This window comes from Choristoneura fumiferana, chromosome 30, assembly GCF_025370935.1.
Source record: "Choristoneura fumiferana chromosome 30, NRCan_CFum_1, whole genome shotgun sequence".
Lineage (NCBI taxonomy): Eukaryota > Metazoa > Arthropoda > Insecta > Lepidoptera > Tortricidae > Choristoneura > Choristoneura fumiferana.
In genome coordinates, this window is record NC_133501.1 from 3,707,713 (window position 1) to 3,721,533 (window position 13,821).

The 13,821-nt window shown below is 50.1% G+C and overlaps 4 protein-coding genes across 4 annotated transcripts in view; all 4 read left to right on the top strand.

Annotated features, from left to right (window-relative positions):
• The window catches only part of LOC141444636 (uncharacterized), a 34,601-nt gene that overhangs the window by 20,297 nt on the left and 483 nt on the right, over positions 1–13,821 (top strand). The window contains exons 20-23 of the mRNA XM_074110205.1: positions 14–1,336; positions 1,399–1,461; positions 2,037–3,277; positions 13,535–13,705. Coding sequence (XP_073966306.1) covers positions 14–1,336; positions 1,399–1,461; positions 2,037–3,277; positions 13,535–13,705 — 2,798 coding nt within the window. The remainder of the gene's footprint in view (positions 1–13; positions 1,337–1,398; positions 1,462–2,036; positions 3,278–13,534; positions 13,706–13,821) is intronic.
• On the top strand, positions 5,234–6,151 carry LOC141444653 (uncharacterized). Its single transcript, XM_074110232.1, has one exon. The coding sequence runs from the start codon at positions 5,271–5,273 to the stop codon at positions 6,066–6,068; it is 798 nt and encodes a 265-aa protein (XP_073966333.1). The 5' UTR covers positions 5,234–5,270; the 3' UTR covers positions 6,069–6,151.
• On the top strand, positions 6,099–7,876 carry LOC141444417 (uncharacterized). Its single transcript, XM_074109968.1, has 4 exons — positions 6,099–6,102; positions 6,210–6,319; positions 6,840–7,103; positions 7,182–7,876. The coding sequence occupies exons 1-4, from the start codon at positions 6,099–6,101 to the stop codon at positions 7,785–7,787; spliced, it is 984 nt and encodes a 327-aa protein (XP_073966069.1). The 3' UTR covers positions 7,788–7,876.
• Positions 7,965–10,086, top strand: LOC141444418 (uncharacterized; the record flags this gene model as incomplete). Its single annotated transcript, XM_074109969.1, has 2 exons — positions 7,965–8,691; positions 9,106–10,086. Coding segments are annotated over 2 exons (1,620 nt in total), but the record flags the coding sequence as incomplete, so codon positions are not given.

Sequence of the window (13,821 nt, forward strand, 5' to 3'; positions counted from 1 at the left end):
CAGAGACAACCAGGTGGCCCAGAGAAACCAGCAACACCAGAACAGCCAGGCGGTCCTCAGAAACCAGACCAACCAGGTGGCCCAGAGAAACCAGCAACACCAGAACAGCCAAGCGGTCCTCAGAAACAAGACCAACCAGGTGGCCCAGAGAAACCAACAACACCAGAACAGCCAGGCGGTCCTCAGAAACCAGAACAACCAGGTGGCCCAGAAAAACCAGAAACACCAGAACAGCCAGGCGGTCCTCAGAAACAAGACCAACCAGGTGGCCCAGAGAAACCAGAAACACCAGAACAGCCAGGCGGTCCTCAGAAACAAGACCAACCAGGTGGCCCAGAAAAACCAGCAACACCAGAACAGCCAGGCGGTCCTCAGAAACCAGACCAACCAGGTGGCCCAGAGAAACCAGCAACACCAGAACAGCCAGGCGGTCCTCAGAAACAAGACCAACCAGGTGGCCCAGAGAAACCAGCAACACCAGAACAGCCAGGCGGTCCTCAGAAACCAGACCAACCAGGTGGCCCAGAGAAACCAGCAACACCAGAACAGCCAGGCGGTCCTCAGAAACAAGACCAACCAGGTGGCCCAGAGAAACCAGCAACACCAGAACAGCCAGGCGGTCCTCAGAAACCAGAACAACCAGGTGGCCCAGAGAAACCAGAAACACCAGAACAGCCAGGCGGTCCTCAGAAACAAGACCAACCAGGTGGCCCAGAGAAACCAGAAACACCAGAACAGCCAGGCGGTCCTCAGAAACAAGACCAACCAGGTGGCCCAGAGAAACCAGCAACACCAGAACAGCCAGGCGGTCCTCAGAAACAAGACCAACCAGGTGGCCCAGAGAAACCAGCAACACCAGAACAGCCAGGCGGTCCTCAGAAACCAGACCAACCAGGTGGCCCAGAGAAACCAGCAACACCAGAACAGCCAGGCGGTCCTCAGAAACAAGACCAACCAGGTGGCCCAGAGAAACCAGCAACACCAGAACAGCCAGGCGGTCCTCAGAAACAAGACCAACCAGGTGGCCCAGAGAAACCAGCAACACCAGAACAGCCAGGCGGTCCTCAGAAACAAGACCAACCAGGTGGCCCAGAGAAACCAGCAACACCAGAACAGCCAGGCGGTCCTCAGAAACAAGACCAACCAGGTGGCCCAGAGAAACCAGCAACACCAGAACAGCCAGGCGGTCCTCAGAAACAAGACCAACCAGGTGGCCCAGAGAAACCAGCAACACCAGAACAGCCAGGCGGTCCTCAGAAACAAGACCAACCAGGTGGCCCAGAGAAACCAGCAACACCAGAACAGCCAGGCGGTCCTCAGAAACCAGAACAACCAGGTGGCCCAGAGAAACCAGAACACCAGAACAGCCAGGCGGTCCTCAGAAACAAGACCAACCAGGTGGCCCAGAGAAACCAGAAACACCAGAACAGCCAGGCGGTCCTCAGAAACAAGACCAACCAGGTGGCCCAGAGAAACCAGAAACACCAGAACAGCCAGGCGGTCCTCAGAAACCAGAACAACCAGGTGGCCCAGAGAAACCAGCAACACCAGAACAGCCAGGCAGTCCGCAGAAACCTGACCAACCAGATAGCCCGGAGAAACCAGACACCACGGAACAGTCAGGCGGTCTCAGAAACCAGACCAACCAGGTGGCCCAGAGAAACCAGAAACACCAGAACAGCCAGGACAGCCTGGTCAACCACGACAGCCAGGACAGCCTAGCCAACCAGGCCAGCCAGGACAACCAGGTGGCCCAGAGAAACCAGAAACACCAGAACAGCCAGGCAGTCCGCAGAAACCTGACCAACCAGATAGCCCAGAGAAACCAGACACACCGGAACAGTCAGGCGGTCTTCAGAAACCGGACCAACCAGGTGGCCCAGAGAAACCAGAAACACCAGAACAGCCAGGACAGCCTGGTCAACCACGACAGCCAGGACAGCCTAGCCAACCAGGCCAGCCAGCACAACCAGGTGGCCCAGAGAAACCAGAAACACCAGAACAGCCAGGCGGTCCTCAGAAATCAGACCAACCAGGTGGCCCAGAGAAACCAGCAACACCAGAACAGCCAGGCGGTCCTCAGAAACCAGACCAACCAGGTGGCCCAGAGAAATCAGCAACACCCGAACAGCCAAGCGGTCCTCAGAAACAAGACCAACCAGGTGGCCCAGAGAAACCAGCAACACCAGAACAGCCAGGCGGTGCTCAGAAACCAGAACAACCAGGTGGCCCAGAGAAACCAGAAACAACAGAACAGCTAGGTGGTCCTCAGAAACAAGACCAACCAGGTGGCCCAGAGAAACCAGCAACACCAGAACAGCCAGGCGGTCCTCAGAAACCAGACCAACCAGGTGGCCCAGAGAAACCAGCAACACCAGAACAGCCAGGCGGTCCTCAGAAACCAGACCAACCAGGTGGCCCAGAGAAACCAGCAACACCAGAACAGCCAGGCGGTCCTCAGAAACCAGAACAACCAGGTGGCCCAGAAAAACCAGAAACACCAGAACAGCCAGGCGGTCCTCCGAAATCAGAACAACCAGGTGGCCCAGAGAAACCAGAAACACCAGAACAGCCAGGTGGTCCTCAGAAACAGACCAACCAGGTGGCCCAGAGAAACCAGCAACACCAGAACAGCCAGGCGGTCCTCAGAAACCAGACCAACCAGGTGGCCCAGAGAAACCAGCAACACCAGAACAGCCAGGCGGTCCTCAGAAACCAGACCAACCAGGTGGCCCAGAGAAACCAGAAACACCAGAACAGCCAGGCGGTCCTCAGAAACCAGACCAACCAGGTGGCCCAGAGAAACCAGCAACACCAGAACAGCCAGGCGGTCCTCAGAAACCAGACCAACCAGGTGGCCCAGAGAAACCAGCAACACCAGAACAGCCAGGCGGTCCTCAGAAACCAGACCAACCAGGTGGCCCAGAGAAACCAGAAACACCAGAACAGCCAGGCGGTCCTCAGAAACCAGACCAACCAGGTGGCCCAGAGAAACCAGCAACACCAGAACAGCCAGGCGGTCCTCAGAAACCAGACCAACCAGGTGGCCCAGAGAAACCAGAAACACCAGAACAGCCAGGCGGTCCTCAGAAACCAGAACAACCAGGTGGCCCAGAAAAACCAGAAACACCAGAACAGCCAGGCGGTCCTCCGAAATCAGAACAACCAGGTGGCCCAGAAAAACCAGAAACACCAGAACAGCCAGGCGGTTCTCAGAAACCAGACCAACCAGGTGGCCCAGAGAAATCAGATCAGCCAGGACAACCAGATCAGCCAGGTAAATTTCACTTAATAAGTTTCACATGACACATTTCCTGAAGTTAATCAGGTCTTCTTTGTCACATTAAGGCCGTTCTCTATCTGAAAGACCTCGCACGTCTTCAACTCCCGCGACCCCTTTTTCTTGTTCTTACCTTCCAACTTAACTAATTTATGGAATCAGGCGTTACTTTGCGGAGGTCCATATCAATGAACTAAAAGAATTTCTTTGCTCAAACGCGACCTTATGATAGCTAAGTTTATGCAAAATATGCGTGTTCATGCAGTTCCACCTCCATACTGTAAGAACACACACAAACCCATCTATCACCACCACCACACTACACTGGCGCGTTTCGAACTCAACCAGAGCTCATCTTCACAGCAACACAACCGTACACCATGCTACTTTTATTTTTTTGTGTGGAGGGACTATAATAGAGATCTCTCTGCAGACCAAAATAAACGTTTTAATTTTTCACTGTAACTCCCTAAGTACCGACCTAAATTTTTCTCAAACGAAACCAAACTACCTACAAAATATTAATAGATTTTAATCGTCATATAAAACTACCTTGAATGTTTATTACTTACTAAGTACGGATTTAAGTTTTTTTTTAAACTGTAAATAAAAAATCAAGTGATTCCTAATCCCAGGATTGATACCAGAATTCCGGGATTGAGACCAATATCAAAAATCAAGCCCGGGATTGAAAATAGTCTGATATTGCATGCCCCAGTCTGTGCTCCTTCCGTTTTTCGTAACAGGGCCAATCAACTATTTTACCGACACTTTGGGCGTCTCCTGCGTTACCAAAATTGTCTCTTGCGTTACCAAAAAATCGTATTTCCAACAAGATATTTCACGGATTAGGATGGCATGTATTCATGTACATCATCTAAAATATTACAGAAAAAACATGTTTACTTTCAAAAATCTGCAATTGTTTGAAAAATGTCGCGGACAGATTAGTGTCGGTAAAAAAGTTCATTGACCCAACATCGCGCGGACTCTAAGCTTAGTATTTGAGAGAATGTGGGTCATAAAATTGAAGAAATTTAGACAGTTTCGTTCTTTTTGGATCTGTAATCGTTATAATAAGTTTATTTCGGGATCAGCTTTGGCTCTAAATTTATCATTCGACTGGTTTCGTCTGCTCTCCTTTGTCCAATGCTTACAAACCCTGACCAGCCTGTTGAGGTTGAGGTTTATTGGTTTATTTTAAAGATTGTGAACGCTGCATCTTAGGTAGTTTATTTATTTGAATGCGTCAACTTTTTGTACTGCTTTAATGTATATTTTTGGTTTTTCTGCGTGTGTATTTTTTATTTAATGTAGCTTTTATACCTACTTCTTGAGAGGTGCAAGAGTTTTTTTTGTAACAGCTATTGTTCGGTTTTTGTAAGGTACATGTTAGTTAATTAAGTCTACCCGCTATTTGTTAAAGCGGTAAGGAGTGCGGGGAGGGGGGCGGACTGAAAATCAGCGTTGCGTAATGCTTACGCTTGCACTCGCAGCAGATGCTGAGTCCGCTCCTTTTGCCACAAAAAACTGTTTTACTGATTAGGTCTAGTCTATGTTTTTCTTTTTCAACTGTTTATTTTTTATTTTTTTTGTGGCAATAAATATTTTCTTTCTTTCGTTAATGTGAAAAAACTAAATTTTTTAAAGTCCGTTCCTGGAGGTTATAATTATAGTTCGTGTTCCTTAGCTTTGGCTTTTGTGTGCGGGTGTATATTTTTTATTTATTTATCTAGCTTTATACTTTGTGACATTTTCAAAAGCAAAGAACTAAATTTATAAATCTCGTTCATAAAGAAAGGAATTATCAATTATTCCAAGCTTAAAGATCACAAAAGCAGAAAAGCATAAGTAATCAATGATTTTCTAACAATCATTTTAGCGCACCCGGAAAAACCTAAAAATCCAGAACAACTTACAGATACTGTAATCAAACAAACAGATGAGATGGATGAAGAGACTGAAGAGGAACAAGAGATCCGCATCAAGAATGAAAAGGAAGAAATGTACAAATATTACGAAGTACACAGAAAAGATCAGGTTGGTAAACCAGGACAACCAGAGCAACTTGAAAATCAAAGTAAACCAGAACGACCGCAGAATCCAAATAAACAAAGTCAACCGCGTCTACCAGGACAGCCACAACAACCAGGGGGGCCTCAGCAACCAAGTCAACAAAGTCACCCAGGACAACCAGGTCAGCCAGGTCAACCAGGACAGCCACAGCAACCAGGTCAGCCAGGTCAACCAGGACAGCCACAGCAACCAGGACAGCCGCAGCAACCAGGACAGCCGCAGCAACCAGGACAGCCGCAGCAACCAGGCCAGCCACAGCAACCAGAACAGCCACAGCAACCAGGACAGCCGCAGCAACCAGGACAGTCGCAGCAACCAGGACAGTCGCAGCAACCAGGACAGCCGCAGCAACCAGGACAGCCGCAGCAACCAGGACAGCCGCAGCAACCAGGCCAGCCACAGCAACCAGAACAGCCACAGCAACCAGGACAGCCGCAGCAACCAGGAAAGCCGCAGCAACCAGGAATACCTCAGCAACCACGAGAGCCGCAGCAACCAGGACAGCCGCAGCAACCAGGACAGCCGCAACAACCAGGAAAGCCGCAGCAACCAGGACAGCCACAGAAACCAGGAGTACCTCAGCAACCAAGTCAACCTGACCAGCCAAGTCAACCAATACAACCGGGTCAACCAGGACAGCCACTGCAACCAGGTGGACCTCTGCAACCAGGTCAATACGAAGAAACTAAAGGTGAGAGAGAAACACTTATGAGGCAAGAGACAAACAGGTTCGAAAAGTACGATGAGTTCTCATACGACTACGAAATAGATCAATTTGGTCATCGCCATAAACGACCACGTCATCCGAAAAAGCCAATTCAACCGCAGCAACCTGGTGTACTTAAGAAACCAGGACAGCCGCTGCAACCAGGACAGCCGCAGCAACCAGGACAGCCGCAGCAACCAGGGCAGCCACAGCAACCAGAACAGCCACATCAACCAGGACAGCCACAGAAACCAGGAGTACCTCAGCAACCACGAGAGCCGCAGCAACCAGGACAGCTGCAGCAACCAGGACAGCCGCAGCAACCAGGACAGCCGCAGCAACCAGGACAGCTACAGCAACCAGGACAGTCGCAGCAACCAGGACAGTCGCAGCAACCAGGACAGTCGCAGCAACCAGGACAGCCGCAGCAATCAGGACAGCCGCAGCAACCAGGACAGCCACAGCAACCAGAACAGCTACAGCAACCAGGACAGCCGCAGCAACCAGGACAGCCGCAGCAAATAGGACAGTCGCAGCAACCAGGACAGCCGCAGCAACCAGGCCAGCCACAGCAACCAGAACAGCCACAGCAACCAGGACAGCCGCAGCAACCAGGACAGTCGCAGCAACCAGGACAGCCGCAGCAACCAGGACAGCCGCAGCAACCAGGACAGCCGCAGCAACCAGGACAGCTACAGCAACCAGAACAGCCGCAGCAACCAGGACAGCCGCAGCAACCAGGACAGCCGCAGCAACCAGGACAGCTACAGCAACCAGGACAGCCGCAGCAACCAGGAAAGCCGCAGCAACCAGGAATACCTCAGCAACCACGAGAGCCGCAGCAACCAGGACAGCCGCAGCAACCAGGACAGCCGCAACAACCAGGAAAGCCGCAGCAACCAGGACAGCCACAGAAACCAGGAGTACCTCAGCAACCAAGTCAACCTGACCAGCCAAGTCAACCAATACAACCGGGTCAACCAGGACAGCCACTGCAACCAGGTGGTCCTCTGCAACCAGGTCAATACGAAGAAACTAAAGGTGAGAGAGAAATACTTATGAGGCAAGAGAGAAACAGTTTCGAGACGTACGATGAGTTCTCATACGACTACGAAATAGATCAATTTGGTCATCGCCATAAACGACCACGTCATCCGAAAAAGCCAATTCAACCGCAGCAACCTGGTGTACTTAAGAAACCAGGACAGCCGCTGCAACCAGGACAGCCGCAGCAACCAGGACAGCCGCAGCAACCAGAACAGCCGCAGCACCCAGGGCAGCCACAGCAACCAGAACAGCCACATCAACCAGGACAGCCACAGAAACCAGGAGTACCTCAGCAACCACGAGAGCAGCAGCAACCAGGACAGCTGCAGCAACCAGGACAGCCGCAGCAACCAGGACAGCTACAGCAACCAGGACAGTCGCAGCAACCAGGACAGTCGCAGCAACCAGGACAGTCGCAGCAACCAGGACAGCCGCAGCAACCAGGACAGCCGCAGCAACCAGGACAGCCACAGCAACCAGGACAGCTACAGCAACCAGGACAGTCGCAGCAACCAGGACAGTCGCAGCAACCAGGACAGTCGCAGCAACCAGGACAGTCGCAGCAACCAGGACAGCCGCAGCAACCAGGACAGCCGCAGCAACCAGGACAGCCACAGCAACCAGAACAGCTACAGCAACCAGGACAGCCGCAGCAACCAGGACAGCCGCAGCAAATAGGACAGTCGCAGCAACCAGGACAGCCGCAGCAACCAGGCCAGCCACAGCAACCAGAACAGCCACAGCAACCAGGACAGCCGCAGCAACCAGGACAGCCGCAGCAACCAGGACAGCCGCAGCAACCAGGACAGCCGCAGCAACCAGGACAGCCGCAGCAACCAGGACAGCCGCAGCAACCAGGACAGCCACAGCAACCAGGAGTACGCAGCAACCAGGACAGCGCAGCAACCAGGACAGCTACAGCAACCAGGACAGTCGCAGCAACCAGGACAGCTACAGCAACCAGGACAGTCGCAGCAACCAGGACAGCCGCAGCAACCAGGACAGTCGCAGCAACCAGGACAGCCGCAGCAACCAGGACAGCCGCAGCAACCAGGACAGCCACAGCAACCAGAACAGCCACAGCAACCAGGACAGCCGCAGCAACCAGGACAGCCGCAGCAACCAGGACAGCCGCAGCAACCAGGACAGTCGCAGCAACCAGGACAGCCGCAGCAACCAGGACAGCCGCAGCAACCAGGACAGCCACAGCAACCAGAACAGCCACAGCAACCAGGACAGCCGCAGCAACCAGGACAGCCGCAGCAAATAGGACAGTCGCAGCAACCAGGACAGCCGCAGCAACCAGGCCAGACAGCAACCAGAACACAGCAACCAGGACAGCCGCAGCAACCAGGACAGTCGCAGCAACCAGGACAGCCGCAGCAACCAGGACAGCCGCAGCAACCAGGACAGCCGCAGCAACCAGGACAGCCGCAGCAACCAGGACAGCTACAGCAACCAGGACAGTCGCAGCAACCAGGACAGCCAAGCAACCAGGACAGCCGCAGCAACCAGGACAGCCACAGCAACCAGAACAGCTACAGCAACCAGGACAGCCGCAGCAACCAGGACAGCCGCAGCAAATAGGACAGTCGCAGCAACCAGGACAGCCGCAGCAACCAGGACAGCCACAGCAACCAGAACAGCCACAGCAACCAGGACAGCCGCAGCAACCAGGACAGTCGCAGCAACCAGGACAGCCGCAGCAACCAGGACAGCCGCAGCAACCAGGACAGCCGCAGCAACCAGGACAGCCGCAGCAACCAGGACAGCCGCAGCAACCAGGTACCTCAGCAACCAGGTCAGACCAGCCAGTCAACCAATACAACCGGTCAACCAGGACAGCCACAGCAACCAGGACAGTCCTCAGCAACCAGGACAGCCGCAGCAACTAGGACAGTACTTAGGACAGAGAGAAACAGGACGAGCGTACGAGCTCATACGACTACGAAATATCAAGGTCATCGCCATAAACGACCACGTCATCCGAAAAAAGCCATTCAACCGCAGCAACCTGGTGTACTTAAGAAACCAGGACAGCCGCTGCAACCAGGACAGCCGCAGCAACCAGGACAGCCGCAGCAACCAGAACAGCCGCAGCAACCAGGACAGCCACAGCAACCAGAACAGCCACAGCAACCAGGACAGCCACAGAAACCAGGAGTACCTCAGCAACCACGGGAGCAGCAGCAACCAGGACAGCTGCAGCAACCAGGACAGCCGCAGCAACCAGGACAGCCGCAGCAACCAGGACAGCCGCAGCAACCAGGACAGCTACAGCAACCAGGACAGCCGCAGCAACCAGGACAGTCGCAGCAACCAGGACAGCCGCAGCAACCAGGACAGCCGCAGCAACCAGGACAGCCGCAGCAACCAGGACAGCCACAGCAACCAGGACAGCCGCAGCAACCAGGACAGCCGCAGCAACCAGGACAGCCGCAGCAACCAGGACAGCCGCAGCAACCAGGACAGCCGCAGCAACCAGGCCAGCCACAGCAACCAGAACAGCCACAGCAACCAGGACAGCCGCAGCAACCAGGACAGTCGCAGCAACCAGGACAGCCGCAGCAACCAGGACAGCCGCAGCAACCAGGACAGCCGCAGCAACCAGGACAGCCGCAGCAACCAGGACAGCCGCAGCAACCAGGACAGCCGCAGCAACCAGGAGCCCTCAGCAACCAGAACAGCCGCAGCAACCAGACAGATGCAGCAACCAGGACAGCCGCAGCAACCAGGACAGTCGCAGCAACCAGGACAGCCGCAGCAACCAGGACAGCCGCAGCAACCAGGACAGCCGCAGCAACCAGGACAGCCGCAGCAACCAGAACAGCCACAGCAACCAGGACAGCCACAGAAACAAGAAGTACCTCAGCCACCAAGTCAACCTGACCAGCCAAGTCAACCAATACAACCGGGTCAACCAGGACAGCCACTGCAACCAGGTCAATACGAAGAAACTGAAGGTGAGAGAAAAATACTTATGAGGCAAGAGACAAACAGGTTCGAAAAGTACGATGACTTCTCATACAACTACGAAGCAGATCAATTTGGTCATCGCCATAAACGGCCGCGTTATCCCAAAAAGCCAGTTCAACCGCAGCAACCTGGTGTACTTAAGAAACCAGGACAGCCAAGTGAACCAAGCCAACCAGGACAGCCAAGTGAACCAAGCCAACCAGGACAGCCAAGTGAACCAAGCCAACCAGTACAACCAAGTCAACCAGGTCAGCCAGGACAACCAGGAAAGCCAGGTAGATACTTAATTTTTCAATCTAACGCAGGGGTCTTCAAACTTTTTGACTTACGGGCCACACTGCACTTAAAGTAAATTCGTGCGGGCCAAGACTTTGGCTGGCCATGGGGGTAATACATTAGTTAAGTAGACTTAATCTTCAGGGGGTACATAGATACGAGTAACGCATAAGGAACGCACTTGGTGTTGATCATGTTCATGAGTGGCTATCTATGATTATTTTTTACGATAAATAAATACACTACAACAATATGCGATGCGACCCAGGTAAAATGCGACTAAAAATATTTGCGGCTAACTAAATAGGCTATTGATAATACATGCTACATCAAAATTTACTACTGTTGTAAACATCTATTGAAAACATTGACTTATATTCTACCGATAGACAAGACTTTTCATGTCAACAATATGTTTATTTATTTATTCCTCTTAATGGCGGTCATAAGGCTTGGGCCAATGTCAGTTAAACTAAAGATAAATATCAAATACCGGATTGTCACAAGACGTCATCGCTATATCTAGATTATACACCGCAGTAGTGACACAGCTATTTTACCTACAAAACATAATTATAATGCTCAGATGCAAATAGATTTTTTCGAAAAAAAACGGAAACTTGTAACTGCATTTTTTAAACAATTGAAAGAAAAGATCTTAATCTTTTTACTGTTGTAAAAATCTATTAAAAATATATGCGAGTAACAAAGTATACCACCGATATACACGCTACGACAAAATACGCTATCACGGCGAAACGCGAATAGGTGAAAAGCTACAAGGATTTTTTGATTTCGAGGTATACGACTAACAAACGAGGTAGATGATCCCTAGGTGACCGAAGTCCGAAGGAAGGAGCTTCGGAAGTTGTATTTATTCCTCTGAGTTGAGAAGCATCGATGTCACGATGCAAGATGTTAAAGTTTCTGTATTTGTAAACCTCAGGGACTTAGGCCGTCTTGCAGGAAAAACATAAATCTAGATTTAGTAGTTAATCCAGGCTTAAGCTTGACAGTTCCATACAATTTGACACTACTAAACTGAGCTTAACGCTAACTCGAGATTTATGTGTTTACTGCAAGTGGGCCTTAGGGACCTTTAACTGGTCGGTCAATCCGGTAGGAGATCTTCCTGGGCTCGTTTGCCATTCGTATTTCCAATTACTAACAATTTCTCCAGGCACCCATGACCCTTTAGCATTATGTGGCTAATAAATCCATAATATAGCCCAAAAAAGACCGAATCAGATGCGGAGCTGACTGCCAATCTTCACTAGTTGGAGAGGCACTTGAAGAGATGTCCAAAAAAATTAAATAGTCTTTCTCAAACACGAAATCGACGCGCAAGGGTACATTGGCGTTTCGTTGGTGGTATTACCACGGTAATACCAACGTCATCATGGCTTATGGCATATGAAAGATGGCAAGCAGCGTCTATGGTGGTGCGACATTTACTCCACGTACGACCACATATTGACAAATGGCCAGTCGTGCCCAATATTAAATACCAATCGTGTCAATCAAGTCAAAAACATAACGTTCCTGAGTCACAAACCGCATCACCCACAAAGTTTGAGAAGATTTTTTTTTTACATATTTTTTTAAATAATTTTTATTTTATATAAAACTAAATTTCAATAAAATCAATCGAAATAAATCAACGAAACTAAAAAATCATAATTATGTAGTAATGCATGAAAAATAAAAGGTACATATAGTAGTGAACAATTGTTTCCACTGTTGCTATTTTTTTCCTCGCAATCGAAGAGAAAGGCAGTGTAAAACTCGAGCATTATACTAGTTTTCCCCTCGACGTGTCTATCCATTTGGCTATTGAACGTCTTGGGCAAAATGGTTCGTTTTATGCTCTTGTTGTACAATCTACTATTTCTATGAGATGACTTATCGGAAAAGTACTACAAAAAATAACATTTTCAATTAACATCATTTTCATATCCACTGAAAAACGTCCATTGCTGAGACCGTATTGTCCAACGCACTGATCTTCGCGATCGCATACGCCATCTCTTTCTACCCTCACCTTAAACCGTCTGACAGAAAGAAGTGGTGTAAATGATTGTAATTCCAAGTCTGTTAAGCAATAAGGCCTGAAGACTGGATTCGATTTGTAGCATTCGAACATGGCGGATGTTAATATCTAATTTTGCTATTTCTGTTTGAAGTATAATTTTCATAGTGTTTTATGCGAAGATTAACCTTAACAGTGAACAGTGATTACAAAATTCTATATTGCTCTCGTGTCTGTCATTTTTTAATGCGCAAGTTGTCTCCACGTGGTTTCTGGAACTTAACTACTATCAAGTTGCAAAAACTACAATCACCGTACACGGTCCCTCTCAAAGAGAGTTTACTTTGACACTGGCGAAATTGTCCTATTAATTAGGACAGAAAAGCCATATTTTCAAAGAGAAGAAGAAGAAGCCTCAAGACAAAAGCCTCTCAAAGAGTTCCACAGTAATCGGTACTGTGCTGCCTCCTTCCAACTGGTTCCGGCCGTACTACGTTTTGTCTTTCGGTTCGCAGTCACAACTACAATTCAACTGCCCCATTGCTCGTCGGTGACCTGAGGAATGTGACCTGCCCACTGCCCACCACTGCCACTAAAGTCTGGCAACTTTCTGAGCTTCATTTCTTACTTAGGTTCTTTCAGCACATCCCCGGAGCCCAAATGGCAAAAACGGAACCCTTATAGTTTCGCCATGTCTGGCTGTCTGTCTGTCTGTCCGTCCGCGGCTTTGCTCAGGGACTAGCGATGCTAAAAAGCTCTAATTTTGCACGAATATGTATGTAAACTATACCGACAAAATGGTACAAAAAAAAAATCCAAAAAAAATTTTTTAGTGTACCTCCCATAGACGGACAGTGGGGGTGATTTTTTTTTCTCATCCAACCTTGTAGTTGGGGTATCGTTGGATAGGTCAAAGCATTAAAATCGGTAAAATCATTAAGGGTTAGCAGACGATTTTTCGATTGAGTAATTTGTTTGCAAAATATTCAACTTTACGGGCGTTTCCGAAACGCTCTTCCCCGGTTTTTATTTTTGATCTAAATCACGGATGGAAAAATTTGATAATACCTCGCTCCGTCGCTCTGTGGCAAATAGCTTTCTTATGAAGTCCACAAAGCTATATAACCTTATTGTTTATTACCAGGTGAACCAGGACAACCAGGACAGCCAGGTGAACCAGGTCAACCAGGACAGCCAGGACAGCCAGGTGAGCCAGGACAACCAGGTCAACCAGATCAACCAGGACAGCCAGGCCAACCGGAGCAATCAGGTGGTTCAAAGAATCCTGAACAACCGAAACAACCAAAAGAGCCAAGTCAACCAGAAAACCAGGACAGCCAGGACAACCAGGACAGCCAGGCCTACCGAGCAACCAGGTGGTTCAAAGAATCCTGAACAACTGGAAGAAAACCAAATCATACCCATGTCAAC